Consider the following 25,077-nt stretch of genomic DNA (forward strand, 5'->3'; position numbering starts at 1 on the left):
GGGAATAATTGTCCCTGTTCCTTCAAGGGAGTGCTTTCGAGGTTTTTATTCCAACCTCTTCGTGGTTCCCAAGAAAGGGGGTTCCGTGCGCCCAATCTTAGATCTGAAGCGCCTCAACCAGCATCTTCTCCTGCGCCATTTCTGCATGAAGTCCCTCCGTTCGGTTGTGGCATCCATGGATCAAGGGGAGTTTCTTTCTTCAGCGGACATCAAGGATGCCTACCTCCATGTCCCGATTTTCCCAGGGCACCAGCGGTTCCTCCGCTTTGCTGTTCCGGAGGGTCATTTTCAGTTTGTAGCTCTCCCCTTCGGCTTGGCCACTGCTCCAAGGTCCTGGCACCGATGATCGGCCTGCTACGGTCCAGAGGTGTCTCAGTGATTCCTTACTTGGACGACCTCCTGATCATGGCCCCAACCAGGACCCAGAATCTGGAGAGTCTCAGCCTCACCCTTTAGACCTTGTCCCGCTTCGGCTGGATGGTCAATCTGGCCAAGTCCAACCTCTCTCCCACCCAGTCCCTAGTTTTATTGGGTCTAGAGTTCGACAAGGTGTCCGCCCGGGTTCGTCTTCCGCCGGACAAGCGGTTGACTCTTTGGTCAGGGGTTCGAATACTTCGGGACTCGGCCCCAGTTTCCATTCGTTTCTGCATGGAAGTCTTGGGTCGGATGGTAGCAGCTATGGAGGCCGTTCCATTTGCCCAGTTTCATTACCGGCCTCTTCAACTGGCGATTCAATCCTGGTGGGACAGATCTCCGTTGTCTCTAGATCGCAAGATCGTTCTTCCTCGGAGGTCTCGCTGGTCCCTTCTGTGAGACGTTTCTCTTCTCTTTTCCTGGAAGGTGGCGTTCCTTATTGCAATTACATCGATTAAGAGGGTTTCAGAGCTGGCTGCCCTCTCCTGCCGCTCTCCCTTCTTGGTCATTCATCAAGACAAAGTTGTTTTTTTGTCCGGTTCCATCCTTCTTACCTAAGGTTGTTTCCGCTTTTCACCTCAATGAGGACATTGTCCTCCCGTCCTTCTGTCCGGCTCCGTCTCATCCCAAGGAGTGTTCGCTCCACAAATTGGATGTGGTGCAGGCTGTCCGGACCTACCTCTCTGTCATTTCTTCCTTTCGTCAGTGTGACTCCTTTTTTGTTCTCACAGACGGTTGCCGTAAAGGACACGCTGCTTCGAGGGACACCATTTCGCGGTGGATCAAGTCTGCCATTTCGGAAGCTTACAGCGGCAAGGGGAAGACTCCGCCCTTCAGGGTCTTGGCTCATTCCACACGTTCTGTCGGTGCTTCCTGGGCTCTCCGTAACAGGGCTTCGGCCTCACAAGTCTGTAAGGCGGCTACCTGTACGTCTTTTCACACTTTTACGAAATTCTACCAGGTTCACACTTTTGCATCCGCTGATGCTAGTCTGGGCCGTAAGGTGCTGCAGGCGGCGGTGGTCCAGCCTGCCACCTAACTGGGTTTCTGTGCACACCCTAGGGACGGCTTTGGTACGTCCCAAGGTCTGTGTCCCCCAATGGAGCTGATAGAGAAAAGGAGATTTTGATGCTTACAGTAAAATCTTTTTCTCAGAGGATCCATTGGGGGACACAGCACCTGCCCTTTCTTTTCTGGTGTTCCTGGTTCAGTTGCCTGTCCAAGGGTGTGTTCAGTTATTTTTATTCTGTGGTTTCCTTGGACAGTTCTTGATTTTTTCTGACCTGTCAGTCCTCTTTTACTGCTCTTGGACTAAAACTGATAAGCTCAGGGCCTGTTGGCGGGTATATCGTGCTGGGAGGGGCTGACCCTTTTTTTGTTACCATAGTGTCAAGCCTCCTAGTGACAGCAGCATATACCCAAGGTCTGTGTCCCCCAATGGATCCTCTGAGAAAAAGATTTTACGGTAAGCATAAAAATCTCCTTTTTGGATAGTCACTAGTAACACAGTTTCCTCTCTTTATTCTGAACGGTGTCCTGTAGGAATTGCAGTGCAGATGTGTCGTCCTCTGGTAAGGTAAATCTATGTTTATATTATTATTATGTCTTTTTCTTTCCAGTCCCTTCTGGTGCTACAGGAAGTGTCCTCACAGTGCCTTCGATGGCTAACAGAGCAGTCATGTTTACTGTTGGATCTCCTCCCAGCAGCGCCACCCCTCCTACATGTACTCACATGATGATGAGGGCTCGAGCCACTTCAGGTATGGCTTGCATCATTTTTTCTGGTATCCTAATGAAACAGGTAGATCCGATCTGACACATCTGTCTGGAAGATTATAGACCAGTGCTTCCCAACCAGGGTGCCTCCAGCTGTTTGAAAACTACAACTCCCAGCATGCCCCAACAGCCTTCAGCTGTCCGGGCATGCTGGGAGTTGTAGTTTTCCAACAGCTGGAGGCACCCTGGTTGGGAAGCACTGTTATAGACCATTAAAGGGAAACTGACAGCAGCATCACCCACACTAACCTGAATATGCATGCTATTAGTGTGGGTAATGCTATTGAAACAACAATTTTCGTTGACAAAATCTGTCCAACCATTTCTGAGCAATCTGTATTTTTTTCTTCCATGAAAATGTCATTTTCTGAGCAGCGGTGGTGGTCTCCAGCTGTTGAGCAAACCTTCTCCAGCCCAATATCACCACCCCCTTCATAAAAATGCATCCCAGCTTCACTCTAACATCAGCTGGTTTGATATTTTATTTATGACTAAGGCCCCTTTCACACTACAGGTATCATCCTGTAAAAACCTCCGTTATTACCCCCGGCAAAATGTCCTGAAAACGGTCGTCAACAAATCCCATTCATGTCCATGGGATTTTTTGACCATCCTTTTGCATCATGCATGTCCGTTTTTACTTATTTCCATTATTTTTGCCGGCACAAAAGACGGTGCATGCGCTAATTTTTGGTCCGGCAAAAATAATAGTGAAAAAACAAGCAATAAAATTTTACATTGAAGTCTATGGGAAACAGATGTTAAAAAAAAAAAAAAAACATCTGTAATCATCCATTATTGTCCATTTTTTTTAACATCTGAGCATGCTCAGTACAGCTTTACAAAAAAAGGGTTAAAAACCTGATTTAAAATAACGGATGTAACTGGTAATAACGGATGAACAACATCAGTTTTTTTTTTAAAGAAAAAAAACATTATAATAACGTATGATGGTCATCAGTTATCATCCGTTATTTCCAGTTATTGAATCCGTTTTTTTCAGCCGTTATTGTAAAATAAAGGCAGTAAAAAAGCAGGATGATACCTATAGTGTGAAAGGGGCCTAATACTTTTTTTTTTTTTTCTTTTATACAGTTGGTTCAAACAGCTCTGGGGGCTCGCTCTGCTCCACTAGTGGCCGAGTGTATATGGGTTCTCCCTCTGGAATTCACATGGGCTCCTCTCCTCCTGGAGCGGATGCAGCACCAGCTTTAAGATACATGTCTTATGGCACATCTCCGCCCTATCTGGAAGATTTCATAACATTTGAGGCTCCTGAACTGCCTGAGGAAACTCTCATGGAGGTAATAAAGCTATTGCACCTAGAATAGGGGATAATGCATCATTTTTAGCTTGTAATTTTTTTTTATATTAGTAGATTGCATTTGACGTTTAAGGCTGGGACTTTTGATATAAACCTGCAAGGTCTTGTAAAATCATAGCACTTGCACTGTTTCTTTATGAGAAAAAAAGTAAACTTTTGACAGAATCTGAAGGGGGCAAGTTCTTTTCCAAAATAAAGAAACATTGAAAAGGGGTATCTTAAGATTAAAAGCTATATCATTCACATTTTGATCAAAAAGTGCGCTGAGAGCCTCCATTTTTTGACCTAGAGTGCTGTTGCAACTTTCTTGTTTGTACATTTTATATCATTCACTTAGTTATCGCCCAAGTGAATAGTGTGGCAGTGATCATGCTCAACCGCCAGTCCAGTCACTTTTTACGGGAAGAGTGGAGGTGTGAATGTCCCAGTATAATCTTAGGATAAGCTCTTTAAATTGTCTGTTTTTAAAAGCATTTATTTAGTTTTGCTAATCAATTTACAGACATTACCAACCAGGTAAACTTAAACAACACCCTACTTGGGTCCCAAAAAACTTACTTCACCATAAAGACAGGGCATCCATCAGGGTACTATCTGAGACCCGGAGAAAGCCCAGCACAAACAAACAAACATACACTCGCACATGTACACTTCCCGGTAACCCCAGCCCCCCTCTCCCTCCCATTCCCCCCCCCCCCCCTCTATAAAACAGTAGCACACTGTAGGAGACCTACTGGGACAATCTAGCCGGGGGATCTGGCGATGCATCAATGAGAAGCCAGGGGGTCCACAACTTATCAAATTTCTTAGGGCACTTGTGACTCAAATACAACGCCTGATACAACAGGACATATCTGTCCACAGGGTTCAGCCATCTAGACAGAGGGGGGGTGGGATCTTTCCAGGACATCACTACCACAGAATAAAAGAAAGCGGATCAGCAGGCGTCTATGTGAGTTAAAAACAATTCCATTGATGACACCTAACAGGCACACCAAAGGCGTCAGTAGAAAAGGGAAATCCAGATGTTCCGCCAAAAACCCAATCACCCCCCCCTCCAAAAGGAGGCGACGAGAGGAAACTCCCAAACAGCACAGGAAAGGTACCAACCTCCGAAGAACAGCGGAAACAGAGATCAGACTGGGAATTAGGGCTGGGCAGTATGGCCAAATATGTGTATCGCGGTATTTTTGTAACTTATGGCGGTTCCACGGTATATAATGGTATTCCCCCCTTAGCCCAGCGCTGCGCTGTCCCCATCGGGGTACTTCTCACATCACCCGCAAGCGCTGCCTCTTCGTCGTGCTTGTTGCGGCTGCCGGCGCTGACACACTATACTGCGCGGTATCCTTATGCCCGGGCTGCAAATGGTAAACAAAAATAAACTAACGCATGTTCTGACGTCGGCCTTACGCTGGGGGCGGGAACGCCGGACAGCCGTCAGCCTATCACCAGCCGCAGCGAAGCCGGCTTCTTACATGACAGTGGGCTCAACCTATCATCGGCCGAGGCGGAACATCGATGCAGCCAGTGATAGGCTGACTGCTGTCTGATGTTCCATTCCCTAGGAAGCTGTGCCGGACCGATGGGGAAGGTGAGTTAAAGTTTATTTTGTTTACCTTTTGCAGCTCGCCCATAGAGATACAGTATAGAGCAGTGGTCTTCAACCTGCGGACCTCCAGATGTTACAAAACTACAACTCCCAGCATGCCCGGACAGCCAACGGCTGTCCGGGCATGCTGGGATTTGTAGTTTTACAACATCTGGAGGTTGAAGACCACTGGTATAGAGTGTCAGTGCCAGCGGCCACAACAAACAGGAGGACAAGGAGGGCAGCTCTTGTGGGTGACATATGTGAGTAGTACCCTGATGGGGACAACGCAGCACTGGACTAATAATTAAATGGAGGGGGGGGGGGAGCAGAACAGCGCTCGCGGGTCACATATGATTAGCTGGGGCTGATAATTCATTCCCGAGGGGGAGGGGCCAAACAGGTATTGCGTTATGGGTTGCAATTCATATCGTGCAGCACAAAAATGTCGGTATTTGGTATGAACCGATATACCTCCCAGCCCTACTGGGAATTTTCATTGTCTTATGATGAGATTTTCACACCACTTACATGCAGCTCCAGCCTTTCTGTACATTTTTAATTAGATGGTACTAACCAAGCTTTACTTCCCTATGAGCTAGTATGATAGTTGTCTTTTATAGCATAGCTACAGGCGACAACGCAACTTTTTATAATCAGGGTCATCTAAATATTCTAACTGCAGTATCCTTTCTTACTTGTCATTGGGGATAACAAAAGACCGGAGGTAGAGCTGCTTCCAACTCTTGGATCAGTCTCTCCTCATAATGGGTTTCTTAAATACAGGCTACAGGTGACATATGTGAGCTTCTTCCCATGCCACCAGACCACTCCTCTTTTTCGGTTCCTCCTATCCTTCACGCTGTGGCCTACTTCCTCTTCAAAGAGGAGAAGTTTACTCTAGTTTTCTTTTTTCACATAGAGAAAGGTGTCTTTTCACCCCATACTACTGATCAACAAAAAGTATTTTTATGTTACTAACTATATCCCACTAGACTGGTGGGCAGTCCTGCTCATGATTGACAGCTATTTAATTATGCGCTCTTACAGGAGAGGCTGGCATTCACTCAGTGGGACCACCCACTTGGCTCCTAAGCCTAGAATGAGCAGGAATTTAAATGAATAGTTTATAGGTTCCCCCAATACTATATAACAGGCTGATAACAGTTTGAATTGCATTTATTTAAAGGCAGGTTTGCTGTAACATATTTGACTTTATTTGAGCTTATGTAGTGGTTTTGTGATATATATTCATGTAGTGACTTGTATATTTCTGTGTCTTTTTGTAATCAGAGAGAACACACAGAAACCCTACGACACCTCAATCTGATGCTTGCCTTCACTGAATGTGTCCTGGAGCTGACGGCAAGCCGCAGTGGAAATACTGATCTCTGCGCCTCTGCCGTGTCTCTTTACCAGATACAGGAAAGTGTGGTGGTGGATCAGATAAGTCAGCTGAGCAAAGAATGGGGGTAAGTGTACAGGACAAATGAACGGTGTACATGTTTATTCTGGAAGAAGCAGAATGCAGAAGCTGAAGGAGTTTTATAACCTCACAGGATGTAATTGATTTCTACTGTTTTCTGATTTTGGATGAGCCAAATGGTTATGTGACAAACTCTGTGCATATTTGATTCTGACCCTGTACAGCCCTCTAACATCTGGTGGCTACAGCATGATCTGTATGCCCTGCTTGAGATCTAATGAGGACAGTATTGTTTTTTCAGACAAGTAGAACAGCTGGTACTGTACATGAAAGCTGCCCAGTTCCTAGCATCCTCCCTACAGCTTGCCAAATCCCAGATCAAATCGGCAAAGTTGACCCCTTCAAGTGCTGTAAAACAAGGTAAAATGACGCTCTGACACACCAGATTTATTTGGGAGTACGTACAAAAGAACAAGTAACAATGGTTGTTTTACTTTATTACTACAGTGGTGAAGACTATGAATGACCGATATAAGTTCTGCATCAGGATGTGCAAGAAGCTGACTGAGCAGCTAAATCACTTTTTTTCAGACAAACAGAGATTTATAGATGAGATCAACAGTGTGACAGCGGAAAAGTTAATCTACAACTGTGCTGTAGAAATGGTAAGATGGCATTACAGTGTAATGCAAATGCAGTGATTTAACTGTATTAAAGAAAGCACTAGAAAAATCTGAGGCATATCCTCCAATTTCTTTCTCAAATTTTCACTGTGTATACTGCTGATTCAGTGTTTCATTTAAAGGGATAATCCACCTCTTGGCTATACAACAGAGTTTCTGCAATGATGTGGTGGAAAAACATTTTAATAAAAAATAATGGGACACAATTTTGGACAGAATACACAATGAAATCTAAATGAAAATTTGCCAGGGAATATGTCCTTACCGTATATACTCGAGTATAAGCCGACCCAAATATAAGCCGAGGCCCCTAATTTCACCCCAAAAACCCAGGAAAAGTTAGGGTGGGAAATACATCATCCCCCCATGTCATCATCCAGACCCCCGTCATTAATACCCCCATCATCATCACCGCCTGTCCTCATACCCCCCCTTCATCATCATCGCCTGTCAATCTCTTCATCAGTGGTCTTCAACCTGCGGACCCCCAGATGTTGCAAAACTACAAGACTCAGCATGCCCGGACAGCCATCAGCTGTCCGGGCATGCTGGGAGTTGTACTTTTGAAACATCTGGAGGTCCGCAGGTTGAAGACCACTGCGGCCTTCGTCATCATCCAGACCTTCCTCATCATCCAGACGCACTGGGACGTTCATGCGCAGGGACGTCCCTGTGCATCGTTGTCAAGGCAACGTCACTAGTCCGGGCCGGCCCGGAGCAGAGAAGGGGTCCTGCCGGTGAAGATGGACAGCCCAGAATGACTAACCCTCCCCACCAGACGGTCCCTGCAGCATAGATGGCCGAAGATGGACGGCCCGGACCAGCTCACCCTTCCTTCCCACCGAGGGGAGGAAAGTAGAAAACTAATGGGGGGGTCTGGATGATGACGAAGGCCGCAGTGGTCTTCAACCTGTGGACCTCCAGATATTTCAAAACTATAACTCCCAGCATGCCCGGACAGCTGTCCGGGCATGCTGGGAGTTGTAGTTTTGCAACATCTGGAGGTCCGCAGGTTGAAGATCGACGAAAGGTTTTGACAGGCAGAGAGTTCACTTGAGTAGAAGCCAAGGGGTGCATTTTCAGCGCGAAAAATCGTACTGAAAAACTCTGCTTATACTCGAGTATATAAGGTATATTTCTCTGGACAGTAAAATAACGGTCCTGATAAAGATGGGGAATAAAATGGCTAAACATTTTAAATAGAATAAAAACTGTATGGACAAAGATGACAACCACAAAACAAAACATCTCTATTTTACATATTGGAATAAATAAGACACACTGGGGTATGAACTGTTCTCAAAATATTGGCTCCTACTGTATAATAGTCCAGCAGTTTTACCCACCATACATTACATATGCTTTTTATTAAACCATACTGTGCCTGATAAAAAATACTTGGCAACACCTCAACAAAAAAACAACGGGGAGATTTAACAAAACCTGTCCAGAGGAAAAGTTGCTGAGTTGCCCATAACAACCAATCAGATCGCTTCTTTCATTTTTGAAAAGGCCTCTGAAAAATGAAAGAAGCAATCTGATACTTTTCCTCTAGACAGGTTTTGATAAATCTTCCCCAATGTGTTTTCAGCACTTGAATTAAATACATTGATAGGCCTTTATTTAAATGGGACCAGGCTGCAGTACACTGCACAGTCGCTCTCACATGTATGGTCGTAGGGGTATGGCCACTTTACTTCCCTGAGTGTGCACTACGTTTCCAACTGCTGATTGGTGGGAGTAGGAGAGTGCAACCACCAAATAAGATATTCATGGCCTATTCTTAGGATGGGCATTCAAAATTCCTTTTAAAAGGTTTTATTTTGCAATTTTAGACATTCTGAAAAACTATATTAATAATTCCATCCTTCCAACCTGATATTTGTCAGCAAGGAAACACAATGGAATATCATGTAGATTTCAAATTGAAATGGGCTCCAAAACAGGAGGGACTTCCATGTCAATTACGCATCCTGTTTTCGATGAAAATCGGCAGATTATGTTTATATGTCACTTACTTTGTTGCAGAACAAAATAAGACTCATGTCCTTTATTGAACGGATTCTACATAGAAACCACATCCGGTAGCTAAAACACTGATTTCCAAATAGCAGTCTGTTTGCTTTTCTGCCTATTGTGTATGTATTGAACTGTAATGTAGTGTTTGGAATCCAGTGAGGGCTTAATGTTTTCTCCTCCTTGCACTAGGTTCAGTCAGCTGCACTAGATGAGATGTTCCAGCAGACAGAAGATATTGCTTATCGCTACCACAGAGCAGCACTTCTTCTTGAAGGCTTAACAAAGATCCTACAGAGCCCTACAGATATTGAAAATGTTCATAAATGTAAGATTTGTAGAGCAGGAGGGATGGATGATTTCTTACATTACGTTTATGCATAATATATTTGTGTGTTTATGTATAATGTATATACATTATGTGCATGGAGGGGGCGCGTCGGCCAGTGCTTTGTGCTGTGATCAACACAACCCTTTTCATGGGAAGAGATGGGACACTGGGCAGGAGATTGTGAAGGGTCCGAGCGATTGGACACTTATCCCCTCATTAATGTACATTAACCCTTCAGATGCTGTGATCAATACTGATAACAGCATCTGAAGTATGTGGTGTGGTCGCACAAAGACTGATTGGACCACCTGCGGTGATATCGCAGTGGTCTGAACAGTAAAGATGGCCGCCGGAGCTCCACTCACCTCCCGGCTGTCTGCTGCAATTTTCTCCACTGCCTTCTAGCAGACACTGATCAGTGCTATGCATATGAATAAGCCTCTCCCTCAATAACAAATAAAATTCCCCTCTTTTGCCATTTTACAAAAAAAGGTAAAAAAAACAAAAATCGACATATTTGGTTTTACCACATGCAGATATATCTGATCTCTTAAAATAGTAGTCCAAAATTGCTGCTTTTCAGTCACATCACATCCCATAAAAAAACTACTAATGGCACAAAAAAATGATCCCTCAAATAGCCCCATATATGAGAAAAATTAGAAAAGTTATATGGGGAAAAATAGGGCAACCTTAAAGGCATACCCATGTTTACATGCTTTTCTATTATTGTATCATTTAAGTTGTATTAACCCACAGAATAAACTTGCATAGACTTGCATTGAGGGGGCGGGGCGTGATGTCACACCGGACGGAGTTGTGACGTCACGCTTGTCCGCCCTTGTGGTCGGGCTCCAAAGCCTCCAGCGTTGCCGGTGTGAGGTGGAAGCCGTACAGGTGGGTGCAGCAGCCGAGATCCCGGGGGCCCCCAGCAGCAGGACCCCGGCGATCTGACATCTTATCCCCTATCCAATAGAAGTAATTTAAAAATCTGTTTAACTTTCTGGCACTAGTTGATTTAAGAAGAAAAAAAAAAGTTTTCCACCGGAGTACCCCTTTAAAGTACCCCTTTAGAGCTCCAAGCGCTCAACTTTCTCGACTTCCCCTTTCCAGGTTACCAACTGTTTGGCTAGTGGGTAGACAATATAATTTCTGAGGCTACTAGCAAAGAAGCTCTCTCTTTTACTTTGTTCCCGTCGTTTGGGCCCCTGCCGCAATACCACTTTCATTCGGCCTTCTCCTCTGGCTACTCGGACAAAGCATGGCACATGCCATACATGTGTATCTCTTGCTCATTTCACCTCTCCAATAAAATCCATAAAATGCTCGTAGCGGCGGGATTCTGGTCAACAGTCACGCGCTAACACACAGCGTTTCGGGGCGCAGCCAGGAGCTCTCTCTGTGACTACCGGCGGCGCATCCACAGTGTCAAATACGCTGCTGAATTCAGCTTCTTCTGTTTCAGAACATACAGTGTAGTAATACTTAAAATGACCAAAGTGCTTTTAGACTTTTTTTTATTATTTCACTACTACATAGGAGTCCCCATGTGACTGTAACATTACTAATTTGTTGCAGAAACTTCACGGTCTGAAAATCTGTACTCCTGTAGTCTGGCTGTAACATTCCTCATGTATTATATGTTTTTTTATCCGCATTATGGACTAAACCTTTTTTGTCCTTTTTTCCCCCCAGATAAAGCCAGTGTGGAAGGAAGACTGTCTGCGCTCTATGGAGCAGTTGCTGTGTATGAATAATAATGGTGTCCACTGGACTGCTGAAGAGCACAACGTGGGACCACTGTAGTGTAGTTCTGTGTAAATATACTTGGACATCTAAGATGTGGAAAGAGAACCAAAATCTCCATTGGTGGCTTTCCGAGTGGAAATAAATCAGGGGAATGAAGGAAGGCTGCCTTATTTTAAAGACACTCCTCGCAAAACATGCCTTTCAACTATATGTAATATGGAAGGAATTTTTTACCTTTGGAAATGTATTTTCAATGATGAACTGTGGTTGCTTCAAAAGACAGGGTGGATGTGATGAAACTAGTAGGTAAACCTTCACAAGCAGCAACCCAGTATTCCAGTAGTGAAGTGTTCAATGTTTACCTACCCACCTAGGGTTTCCTGGTACAATGTATGATCCATCCAACAGAAATAAGAGAAGCACTTTATTTTAAGTAGGAACAGAAGAAATCCAAGAGCCTGAAACTCATGTAGAGTCTTGGTTCCTTTACTCTCCTCCTTTTGGTGTGGCTACTTGATGTTCTACTTTTAAACCCATTTATTTTGCACTAATTTCTTAAAACTGTAAATTTTTATTATCTTGTATGGAACTCTTATCAATATATAAAAGGCACAATGGACTTAATGAAACAAAAGACATTTCATTGTATGTATCAAAAAAGGTGGAATTTAATATGTAGCTTCCTAAAAACTTTACAAACTGTAAAAAAAAAAAAAAAAATCGTGACCCTTTTGTATCTATTTGTCTAATACTTGATTACTAATATGTTTGTTTTCAATAATGTTTTATTTTGTCGGAATTTGCTACGCAGGTGTCGTGTGTAGCATATATATATATATAGATATTGGTTTGTGCATGTGATGATGTGCTTACTTCCTCTAGTTCTCCAATCAGATGTTATCCTACCAGACGTAAATTTGTTCCATGGACAGTGTTAGAGAAGGAGAACAGTGCTGTAATATAGACGTGTGTGACTACTACTACTACTACTCTGTTAGGTATTAATAGACAGTAGCTTTTACCAGACAGTTTATACCCTCAAGTCTGTAGTGTGGCCTGCAAATGTTAGGGTGCAGCTCACATGTCTGAACAGTAGATGGCGCAGTAAGAGCAGCTCACAGCTATGGCACCAAAGGTTAGTAGACAAAACTATTGAGTGACCTGTATGACTAGAGTTTTGGTCACTAAAGGCCAGTACTTGGTAATTTTTTATTTTTAATCACACTTCACAGCCATTTTTGAAAAGCCTTTATGTTATTTAATGAAACTGCCATGGCAAAAACAGTCACATCAGAGTCCGAATGCTTTCATATGGACTTCTTCTTTTTATAGATTTTCATAGCTTAAATGCAATTGAAGAAAACAGTTCTGGGTTCATATTGCATTTCCACTTATGATGAAAGAATTGAATGACAAGCAAAAAACAAACAAACATTGTGCCACCTTTGTTAAGCTTATTGTTTTAGATGTTAAGTTTTTTGTTTGTGTTTTAGATGTAACCACCTATGTTCGCAGTTCTGAAAACCTATAACTGTTGCACATTGGTCATTTTTAATAAATAAAAAGCACTGGGGGTTGTCAGGGATACACCAGCGGCTTTATATGAGATTCTTATCAATTCATCACACTATAGTAGGTTTATTCTCATCCATTAATTTAATGGGAGACATTTCACAGACCTACTATGCAGATGTGAAAAATGCATGCACCCTCCTACACGGAACAGATGCATGGCATATATGAAGTAGGTCTCCGCTTGAGTGATACAACGTGTTCATACCAAGTGGAACATGATAAAATATTGTGAAATCTTCATTTTTTTTTTTGTTACTAGTCTAAAAAGCTCATATTTGAAAGTTAGTATTTTGTGAAATGTTGCTACTTTCAATTTGCCACGATGAGTATTGGAATTAAACAACGTCCCAGTTAAAGCAGTTTGACACGTTGCATGTACCCATTACACTATGGATGTTACTTGATAACCAGACTAATGTCTGCTAGGAAATACTTAGACAGTATGTTAGAAAACTGTAATGTTTCCAGCCAAAGTTTGAACACCATTTATTTTATAAAGCTGATATTGTGTCGTCTGCTAATAATATTGTGGGCCATAAAGTAGTACCTTCACCACTGCAATACATTAATATTATTTTAATGCACAATGTTTTATTTTACTTGACAGCCATTTTATATTATTTATCTAAATTTCTGCCAATTAATTTGAAGTGTTTTTATTTATGTATCTGCTTGTGAAATCTACAGATGGCGATCTGTGCATTTCTAGGTCTTTAATACCGTGTTTCTACCTCGCGTTTGTAAACTGCATGCATTATTCTTAAACCTGGTTAACTACTCACAGAACTGTTGCAAAAATAGCCTTTTTATTATGGCTTGTATAAATGTATATTATAAGTAAATAAAACAAACAGGAAAAAGTTTGGCCGGTTTCTTTATCTCTTACTAGGACTGAAATGAAGTGGTTCATGACTGATTGATATCATATAAAAATTTACTTTAAAGGGGTTATCCAGGAAAAAACTATATATATATATATATATATATATATATATATATATATATATATATATATATATATATGAACTGGCTCCAGAAAGTTAAACAGATTTGTAAATTACTTCTATTAAAAAATCTTAATCCTTTCAGTACTTATGAGCTGCTGAAGTTGAGTTGTTCTTTTCAGTCTATGTGCTCTCTGATGACACCTGTCTCGGGAACTGTCCAGAGTAGAAGCAAATTCCCATAGCAAACCTCTTCTACTCTGTGCAGTTCCAGAGACAAGCAGAGATGTCAGCAGAGTGCACTGTTGCCGTACAGAAAATAACCACTCAACTTCAGCAGCTGATAATTATTGGAAGGATTAAGATTTTTTATGTTTCTTTTCTGCAGGAAATGTTTACTAAGCTAGTCACTTGTCTGAAGCAGGACACCATAGTGGCCACTGATGAACTGAGAGAGCATTTCCTGCAGGAAAAACATGGTAGAAGAAACAGGAAGCAGTGGGACTAGGAGCAGTAGGGTGAGTATGCATTTTTGTTTTGGTTGTCTTTTAATTTTGAAACCACCACCTCACCTTCATTATAAAATATTTTAAATACCTACTAATTGTAGTAAATGTTATAAAAAATTAAATAATAATTGCCCGCAAGCACAGAACGTGTGGGCTTCAGGGGGGCGGTTGTATATACTGCTTTTTTTGCTATGGATTAGATTAAGTTACATCATGTATGGGATATTGCAATATTGAATTGATTCATTTGAAATTATGCACTTTTTTGTCTATATTTAAATGTACTAATTTTGTGTGTGTATATATATATATATATATATATATATATATATATATATATATATATATAGTGATTTCAGTCTGGGTTTTTATTTTAAGAGGGCAGGCTCCCTTTAAGGGCCCTAAAGGGTCCCTCCTGTCTGTGGTTCAGGTTAATGTGGAACCATTTTAAGTGTTTTTTATTTATTTATTTATTTTTTATTTCCTTTATTTCAAATATGCCAATTTACAAAGTAATAAATTACAAAATAAACTACAAATAAAGCATTACATACCAATAGATAAATACCACAAAGGTGCCCAGCCCAAACACCTCCACCCCCACCCCATAAAAAAGAACCTCTCTCCACCCTCCCTCTCACCCCTTCTCTCTATACTACCCAGCCCCCACTGTACTTTTTATTGCTTCCCTCCATTCATATATAGACAGAATATCAGGCGCTAACCATTTTTGAATAATTAATTATCTAGCAGAAAAAAATGTAAACAGCAATTTCCTCTTTTCCCCCTTTGACAAGTTTACATTACTGTCATCCTCCACAAGAACCAGGGCCAGGTTGTCCTTTAACTTATATTTCCCCTTTTCTTCTATTTCTGAAATTATTTGACTCCAGTATAGTTGTATTTGTACACAATCCCACATTATATGTAGGAAGCCTACGTCATCCATACCACATCTTGGGCATCTACTATCTTTATGTCTACCTATTTTAAACAGGAATTTTGGAGTGTAAGAAATCCTATAAATAATATTCAGCTGAATTATTTGATGGTCGGCATTGGGGGAGGCGTGTCTTACATTCTTAAATATATATTACTCCAATTACATTTATTTGCTTCACCCAATTCCGCCTGCCACTGTTGTAAACTTTTATGTTCTAAATATCCTTGACTATTATTTTTCATTAATTTATAACAATATGCCATTACCTCATTCTACCTACTTCTAATTTCTTAATTTCTTCGGTGCTTATTCTTATCTCATTTCTCCCTTCCCTCAACATGGTCTCTATGGCCTTCTTTACACTTATATGCTCCAACCACATGGAGTCACCCAATCCAAATTCCCTTTTTAACGCTTCCCATTTTTTAACTTTACCATCTTCCCAAAAGTCACTTATTCTATTACATCCAAATAACGACAACCTGTTTTTTCCTAGTCCCTTCAATTCTATGTTCCACCAAACTGGGGCAGAGTCCAGAATCCCTTCTAATCCTAATTCTTTTTTATACTGGTTCCATGTCCTATCCAATCCTCTGATCATTGGGTTCTTCCCCCATTTTTTCTCCTTCAACTGCCCTGACTCCAGTACCTGGAAGATACCTGCATATCTGCCTTTGGTTTTGTCCAAAATATGCCTAAACAGGCCAAACTTCTTCCACTCTGCTAAAAAATACATTTGACTGGCATTTTAAGTGTTTTTAAATGTGTGTCTAGCCTATGTATTTCTAATATCTATTTTTTGTAATATCTATGTTTTGAACCTTTTTGTGTGCACCGTTTTTTTAGTGTGTCTACTTTTTCTTGTTTTTCCAATCTGTTATACAATTGACAAACTTGGTGGCACCCGATTCAAATGATTACAGCTGAGCCCATTTCTTTTTACGTGAGATACACTCTGTTTATTTGTCATACATCCTTGTGACCACTGCAGCCAATAACTGTGGCAATAATGCAGCACGTGTAACACCATATTTCTGAAGTCGTCATTTTTGGGTCATGTTACCACTGCAAAAAAAGTAAAACAAGCACTTTAGTGCTGAAGCAAATGGGGATTTACCCATGTGGATTTATTTATTTATTTAATTTAATTTAACCATATAATTTTACTTTACATATAACAGTTAATTTTTATATATTTGTGATAGACCTTGGCAGAACAGAGGTCCTGTGACAACTGATCCACCAGGTTAAGTGGCTGCCATCCATGTGGAGATTAAATAAGAAGATGGCTTTGTAGGTAGAACAGAGAAAGCTGCAGCCATGAATTGCTATGTCTCTATTACATTTCAGCCTGGGCCTGTGTTCCCCAGCTAGGGGATGAGAGGTCATGGTAAACATCCTCTTGTTAAGCAGTTATGGTATATCATGTGGCGCATTTTTGGCAACCTTTTGAGAACAGTGTGATAAAGAATTTGCATCAGAATTCCTGAAAAATCTGCTACGTGGGCGCTAACTTTTAGGGTAGAGTCAAACGTTCCGTATTTTACTGTGAAATTGATGCTACAGATTTTCTTACCCATTGAAGTCAATGGGTATCAAAATCAGCTGCAGAAAATACACAGAAAAATATGGCACGTGTGACTGTAACGGGGCATGAATATTTTAATATGAGGAGGCAGAATCTCGTGAGATCTTGGTAATCTCAGAAGATCCTGCTGATTGTCTTTTCTCTCGTTAGACTTCAAGCACTTTGTGAGGGACCGATGGAGGAGAAGGGGTGCACTCTACTGCGGGAATTCGTGCTGGAACCAGGACACCTTAAGGCACCACAGCAGCAACTGCTGATATGTTTCCCAGTCTGTATGCCTCCCTCTGGACAACAGGCATCGCCTCTCATGATTGGTGCAGAGATACCCCACCCCTAGAAAACAAGCTTTATATCCTGTGACCATTATATATCTCACTAGGCAACAGGCAACCTTGAGAACACTATAGCACCCCCCTCCACTCAGAGGACTGGCTAGCCCTCCACAAGCATGGGTCCCTCAGAGTGTTACATAGCCTGCTTCCCATACATGAGCATGGGACTCTCAGTGCACTATGTGGCCCTGCCCCTGACACAAGCATGGGACCCACAGAACACTACAGAGCAAAATCTTGCCTACCATGTATTGGTGGGGGCCACAAGTGATCTTTTGCCCAGTACTGCCTGTTGGATGCCCTGACACTTGAACTCAGAAACTCTGTGCCCAGTGGGAGTCTGTCATACTATTTGGTGTTATACAGACTATTTCCTGGGATTCATGATGTTGAGGCAGACCAGGAGGCCTGGCACCTTATGAAATGTCTTAAAGGGGTTGTCCCATTAAGAAAAATAGGTCTAAACTGATGTTTTAGGTAAAATTACATATATTTCAAATGTTCAAGCATTTCTGAAAATGTCCTGCAGGAAAGGTATAAGCCTCCATGGGGATATTTATCAATGTTGGTGTGAGGTAGTATACATTTTACCCCTGTTTACTTGGTGTATTTGTGGTGACCCAGTACAGAATAAGGCATTTTCTGTACTCCTGCCCATCCTATGTGTCAGATGCTGCTTCAATGTCCGTCTTGGGCCCACACTTCTCAGGACTCTCTAATTATCAGTATAATGGTTAATTTATTGGTATTTTCTATGCTGGTTACTTTAGGAATCCTGTTGCTATGAACCGTGTTGTTAGGGAAGTATGCAGAGGTGAACCAGGTGACTTATCCGGCCAATGGGATCTCTCTAAATTTCTCCCATATATATAGTGAGGTCAGAGTTCAGTTCACTCTCTCTTAGTGCTCTTGCTGTGGTACAGTTTGGTGAAGTGTGAAGTCTGTCTGTGAGGTGATCCTGAAGGAGGCCTGAGGCCTAGTCCAGCAACCACGCATCTACTACCAGTTAACCCCCACAACCCAGGTGAAAGTCAGAGCTTTGCAGTAAGCCTTACAGTCCGGGGATCAATTTAAGTCAAGTCAAAGGAACAAAAGTCTAGCGTGGGCTGCATACAAGTCAAGTCAGCTATATACAGCACTATCAAGGGGATAAGTTTTTCAGCACTGGACTACCCCTGTAAAAACAGCACATTTTTTCTCCTATTCATATATATGTATGTGATACACGTGTCATTTTACTGACTTTGCTCGATGTAATAACACCATTAAGGATGCTATATGGCTTGCCAGGAGCTGTCTCATTTTGAAGAGGGAGAGCACGTTAATCCTGGACTGCCGCAGGAAGTGTGTTTCTTGTCTTTCAATAAAGCTTCTGGCATATGATCTCTCTTTATTGTTTGACTTTGGTTTTTAATGTGTGCAGGAATGTTGGTATAGCCTGTGGTATGATGTATAGCATAGGGACACCTGTGCTGTATGTTGTACTGTCATGCAATGTATGGTGATTGTATTACCATACATAGCAAACAATATATCTCAATACACTCAGATATAACAAATGGCAGGAATATACAGTTTTCTGCAAGATAGTAGAAAACTGCGAGATGGCTGAGCAGTGCGCACCCTTCTCTCTCCTATTTGCAACTTTCATATTGAAGAAAACTTTAGAGCATACACAGCGGAAAAGGGCAGGCACAGCCAGCCAGCTGTGTTTTCTACAATCTCGCCAAAAACTTTGGAGGTACATAGTAGAGAAGAGGAGGGAGGGAGGGACAGAATTCCAGTTTTTGCTGGCTAGGCTCTGCTAAGTTTTCATCGAGACTGTAGAAAATACTGCTGGCTGTGAGTGCCCTATTCTCTCCTCTTTCCTGCTATGTGCACTGTAAAGTTTTCTGCTAGATGGAAGATGCATATAGAAGAGAGGTGTGCAGCAGCTCAGCAAATCAGCAACCATCTCACATTTTTCTATGATCTCACACAAAACGCTAGATCACCGAACCTGTGTGATTTATGACTAGCAGGCTCAGCTCTCACCAACAAATGAGTTGCTTTGTACACTCAGATATACATCTAGATGTTGTGGTAGCTATTTTATATAACTGAATTTTTTGACTGAATTTTTTATTATTAGCAATCATTGATTATACACCTACAATGCACTGTGTTGCAGCGCAGGCTAAGAAGCAGCTTGCAATAAATTAATATATCAACAATCCTCTTGTCATTCTTTTCCCTCTTTCACATTTAACCCATCGCAGACACAGGGCGTACAGGTATGTCCTGGCATTCTGTGATTTAAGAACCCATGGCAGACCTGTATGCCCTGCACGTTTCCGTTCACTGCCTGTAACCGGGCGGTGAACGGCACGGGATGCCTGTTGAAAAAAATCAGCAGGCACCCCGAGCAAACCTCTGGGGGGGGGTCCTGATCACTGCAAATCGCAGGTCAATTCAGACCGATTCAGGTGCCAGCTCATGATCATCCTGATTCGTCGGCTGTTACCGGCTGACGAATCAGATCTCCTGGGGGTTTCACTAACCGCACCCACTCCACCCCTATTCTGGAGGGCGAGAGCAGGTGCCAGGAGTGGACACCGGCACCTCGGGCCCCCGATTCCCTGCATCTGTGGCTTGATCGGGGCCCCAGGACCAGCGGCAGCGATTTCCTCAGCAGGCAGCAGCAGGAGGTAAGGCACAAAAGGGCATGCTGGGAGTTGTTACAACTCCCAGCATTCCCATTGGCTGTCTGTGCATGCTGGGAGTTATAGTTATGCAACAGCTGGAGCACACTTTTTCATTGAAACTGCCAGCATGCACAGACAGCCAAAGGGCATGCTGGGAGTTGCAGTGGTGCCTCCAGCTGTTGCATAACTACAACTCCCAGCATGTTCTTCAGCTGTCAGTGCATGCTGAGAGTTTTAATTTTGCAACAGCTGAAGGCACACTGGTTGTGAAACACTGGGTTAGGGTTTGTTACCTAATTCATTGTTTCGCAACCAGTGTGCCTACAGCTGTTGCAAAACTCTCAGCATTCCCAGACAGACCATGGATGATGGGAGTTGCAGTTTTATAACCGTTGGAGGTACACTGGTGTGGAAACACTGCGGTAGCCTGTTACCTAACTCGGTGTTTCCCAACCAGCGTGCCTCCAGCTGTCGCATAACTACAACTCCCAGCATTCACGGTCTGTCAGTGCATGCTGGGAGTTGTAGTTTTGCAACAGCTGGAGGTTTGCACCAGGGTACATTCACACGGGCGGGGGTTTACAGCGAGTTACCCGCTTCATGTTTGAGTTGTGGCAAAATTACTGCTGCAGCTCAAACTCCCAGCGGGAAACTCGCTGTGAACCCCCACCCATGTGAATGTACCCTAAAAACACTACACTACACTGAACTGACACAAAAAAAAGAGTAAAATATACACACCCTTACATAATAAACCCCCCCCCCCCCCCCATAAAAATTTTAAACATCTCGGCACGTTTCAGTTTCCAAAACTGAGCCTCCAGCTGTTGCAAAACATCGACTCCCAGTATTGCCGGACAGCCAATGACTGTTTGGGAAACACTGCCAGAGTTTTTTTTTGGTGGAGGCAATTGTAACTCTTGCATCCGGGCCCACCCCTATGCAAATCCCTTATTTAGGCCTCAAATGCACAATGCGCTCTCCCTGTTGTATTTCAAAGCAACAGTTTAGGGCCACATATGGGGTATTTCCGTATTAGGGAGATATTGCGTTACATATTTGGGGGGGCTTTTTCTCCTTTTACCCCTTATAAAGTTGGGGTCTAAACCAGTATGTTAGCGTAAGAAATTTTAATTTTTTACACTAACATGCTGGTGTTGCCCCATACTTCTCATTTTCACAAAAGGGTAAAAGGAAAAAAAGACCCCCAAAATTTGTAACCCAATTTCTCCTGAGTACGGAAATACCCCATATGTGGACGTGAAGCAATCTGCGGGCGCACAACAGGGCTCAGGAGTGAGAGTGCACTATGTACATTTGAGGCCAAATTGGTGATTTGCACAGGGGTGGCTAATAGTTACAGCGGTTCTGACAACATGTGACCATATCTTTGAAACTGTACCCCTCACGGAATGTAACTAGGGGTAAAGTGAGCCTTAACATCCCACAGGTGTTTGACAAATTTTCGTTAAAATTGGACTTGAAAATTTAATTTTTTTATTAAAATGCTGGTGTTACCCCAAATTGTTCATTTTCACAAGGGGTAATAGGAAAAAAAAAAAAAAAAAAATTTGTAAGCCCATTTCTTCTGAATAAGGGAATATCCCATATGTGGATGTAAAGTGCCCTGCGGGCGCAAAACAGTGCAGTGAGCATTTACACCCCACGGGTGTTTAACAGATTTTTTTGAACAGTGGTCCGTGAAAATGGGGTGTAAATCACCCCTCATTGCACCCCTTATTACATTCCGTCAGGGGTGTAGTTTCCTAAATGGGGTCCACTGTTCTGGCAGCACTGGGGCTTTGTAAATGCACATGGCCCCTGACTTCCATTCCAATCAAATTCTCTCTCCAAAAGCCCAATGGAGCTCCTTCTCTTCTGAGCCCTGTAGTGCCCCCGCAGAGCACTTTACATCCACAGATGAGGTATTTCCGTACTCAGAAGAAATGGTGTTACAATTTTTCTTTTTTTTGGGGGGAGGGGCATATGGCATTTAGGAAGCCCCAATGGTGCCAGAACAGTATTTCTCCTAATACCCCTTGTGAAAATGAAAACTTTGGGGTAACACCAGCATTTTAGTGAAAAAAAATCTAATTTTTAAATTCACGTCGAATTTGTCAAACACCTGTGTGGTGTAAAGGCTCACTGTACCCCTTGTTACGTTCCTTGAGGGGTGTAGTTTCCCAAATAGTGTACCAGGTGTTTTTTTTTCTGTTCTGGCACCATTGGGGCTTCCTAAATGCCATATGCCCCCCAAAAACCATTTCAGCTAAATTCGCTCTCCAAAATCCCATTGTCGCTCCTTCCCTTCTGAACCCACAGAGCACTTTACATCCATATATGAGGTATTTCCTTCCTTGAGAGAAATGGGGTTACAAATTTTAGGGGACATTTTCTCCTATTACCCCTTGCGAAAATGAAAAATTTGGGGTAACACCAGCATTTTAGTCAATAAAATCTAATTTTTCATTTTTATGTCTCAAATTAATGAAAGTTCATCAATGGCCTATAGGGTGTTAAGGCTCACTGTACCCCTTGTTACGTTCTTTGAGGGGGTGTCATTTTCCAAATAGTGTGTCATATGTTTTTTTTTGCTGTTCTGGCACCATGGGGGCTTCCTAAATGCAACAATAGTATGTAACAATGAAAGCACACCAAACGGGGATTGCATATATCCAATTGTTTATCCAAAACAAGTCTTCAACTGTATAACAAACAGGTATGCATGGACAAAAATAAAGGATAATCACCCAGTGACAAAGTAGTAGAAAATTGATCAGGCACTAGTAGAATTTATCTGCCTTCACCGAGGTTTCCTGTTTCTGGACATGATCAGTGGCATCTCCAACAGGATGGAAGTCGTGCCGTTCAGTGTATACGAGCGCCAACCATCAGGCGACGTTTCAGGAGATGGACTCTCCCTTTCTCAAGCCTTGCCATTTTGAATACTTTGAGGGGAGCAGTTTTCATAATTGGATCATTTGTGGGGGATTTCTAACACAAAGACCCTCAAATTCACTTCAAAACTGAACTGGTCCCTGAAAAATTCTGATTTAGAAATTTCCGACAAAAATATACCACTAGCATAGAATATGTCACGAAAAAACTCGGAATCAAATTCATAAGTTAAAGTTGGGATCGACCGATTATCGGTTTGGCTGATATTGTCGTCCGATATTCACGATTTTGGACGTTATCGGTATCGGCAATTACCTTGCCGATAATTCGATAATGCCCCACCGCCGCGCCCCGGCCAGAGACCGCTGCCACTGCCCCATTGCCTCCCCCATCCCCGGTTTTATAATTACCTGTTCCCGGGGTTCGCATTACTTCTGGCTCCTGCGGTGTCCTGTGTCCTCAATGCGACGTCACCGTCAGTGCGCACAGTGACAGCTCAGGAGGACGCAGCAGGAGCAAGAAGTAGCGCGGACCCGTTTTCTGTTCAGCTGATGTCTGCTGTTGCGATTGTCGCTCACATCTCTGCCTGCCCCGCTTATCTCTTCACCTGCACCACTCACATCTCCCTAAGCATTAGCAAAACTACAACTCCCAGCATGCCCTGACAGTGAGGACATGCTGGGGGTTATAGTTTTTCAACAGCTGGAAAGCCATAGGTTGGGGATCACTGTATCCTAACAAAGCAGTCTCCAACCTGTGGCTTTCTATCATTAACAAAACTACAACCCCCAGCATGTTCTCTCTACCAGGGAATGCTGGGAGTTGTAGTTTTGCTAATGCTAGGGGAGATGTGAGCTGGCAGATGCTGATAGCAGACTGAGTAAAGAAGCTAAGGCATGCACAGTGAAGTCACGCCCCTCTCGTTGAGAGGATTTCAAACCAAGTGAACAGGTATTTTTGACAAACATAAAGGTGCTAGAGAAATATAAATTATATGTACATGATCAGGATTAGGTAAGAGTAACTGACGTGTTGGTACAGGACTGTAGTGCGGGTGATACTGATGAAGATGATACTTACCACTGCCAGATCTGTGGCTCCGTCCATTACCCATTAACATTTTTAATATATGCAAATCACCGGAGTTGGTGCGCAGAGGGTGCACTATATAGACTTCACACAAATACTTCACAGTCCTTCCCTTAATAATACATCCTTAACAGCTCTTCTGTATACAAGGAGATTCTATCGTTTTCTTATGGTACTGTATTGATTTGTGATTAATTTGCATCGTTCCCACACTGGTAAGTGCCCTGCTAGTAGTGGAGATTTTTATGTATCTTTCATTTTATTTAGAATAAATTAATTTTAATGATTAAATTGTTGTTTTATATTATAGATCTTGAGCGCCAGTTATTGTATTGTATTCATAAAGCTCTGTCTGCTTTCTTGCTCCTATCCGCGGCTTCTGCACATGCGCTGCATGTTGGTCCTGGCAGGTTGTCTGCTCACATGGTGCCTCTATAGGAACATTCTTTAACTGATTTTCGTCTTCTTTTTTTTTTTTAATCTGGATTAATAAAGTGGAGCTTTTATCCTTCTTCTTGAATTCTGTCTCTTATAGATGTTTTGCATTCTCTGCTCATAGCGGTAAGTACTGGTACCACCCAACATGTTTCCATGGCCGCAAGCACTGCGAGTAACAGCACCCCTATACAGTGATCCCTCAACATACGATGGTAATCCGTTCCAAATGGACCATCATTTGTTGAAACCATCGTATGTTGAGGGATCCGTGCAATGTAAAGTATAGGACAGTGGTCTACAACCCTCGGACCTCCAGATGTTGCAAAACTACAACACCCAGCATGCCCGGACAGCCATTGGCTGTCTAGGCATGCTGGAAGTTGTAGTTTTGCAACATCTGGGGGTCCGCAGGTTGAAGACCACTGGTATAGGAAGTTGTATTCGCCTGTCCCAGCCGCTCCGGACCATCACCGCTCATCACCACTGCCCTGGATGTCGCCTTCCATCGCTGTCGCCGCGTCCCCGGGGTGTCCCCGACGCTCCGGCAAGGCCTCTGCTTCCCCGGCATCCTCGCTCTCTGTCGCCGCCATCACGTCGCTACGCAGGGATCCTGAAGAGGACGCGCCGGAGCCCCGAGGACAGGTAAGTGATCGTCAGCGGATCACCGTAAACGGCTATCCGGTGGCAGCTGAAGCAGTCTGCGCTGCCGGATAGCCGTTTATGTGATGGCCCCGACATACAAAAGCATCGTATGTTGATGCTGCCTT

At 42.8% G+C, this 25,077-nt stretch overlaps 1 protein-coding gene across 1 annotated transcript in view; it reads left to right on the top strand.

Moving 5' to 3' along the window:
* The window catches only part of ULK2 (unc-51 like autophagy activating kinase 2), a 126,995-nt gene extending 113,249 nt beyond the window's left edge, over positions 1–13,746 (top strand). Inside the window, exons 21-27 of the mRNA XM_056556720.1 lie at positions 2,034–2,174; positions 3,286–3,494; positions 6,399–6,577; positions 6,833–6,951; positions 7,039–7,196; positions 9,423–9,558; positions 11,257–13,746. Of these exons, the coding sequence (XP_056412695.1) occupies positions 2,034–2,174; positions 3,286–3,494; positions 6,399–6,577; positions 6,833–6,951; positions 7,039–7,196; positions 9,423–9,558; positions 11,257–11,318 (1,004 nt within the window). The 3' untranslated portion in view covers positions 11,319–13,746. The remainder of the gene's footprint in view (positions 1–2,033; positions 2,175–3,285; positions 3,495–6,398; positions 6,578–6,832; positions 6,952–7,038; positions 7,197–9,422; positions 9,559–11,256) is intronic.
* The last annotated feature ends 11,331 nt before the right edge of the window (positions 13,747–25,077 follow it).

The sequence above is a fragment of the Hyla sarda genome, chromosome 2, assembly GCF_029499605.1.
Source record: "Hyla sarda isolate aHylSar1 chromosome 2, aHylSar1.hap1, whole genome shotgun sequence".
Taxonomy (NCBI): Eukaryota; Metazoa; Chordata; class Amphibia; order Anura; family Hylidae; genus Hyla; species Hyla sarda.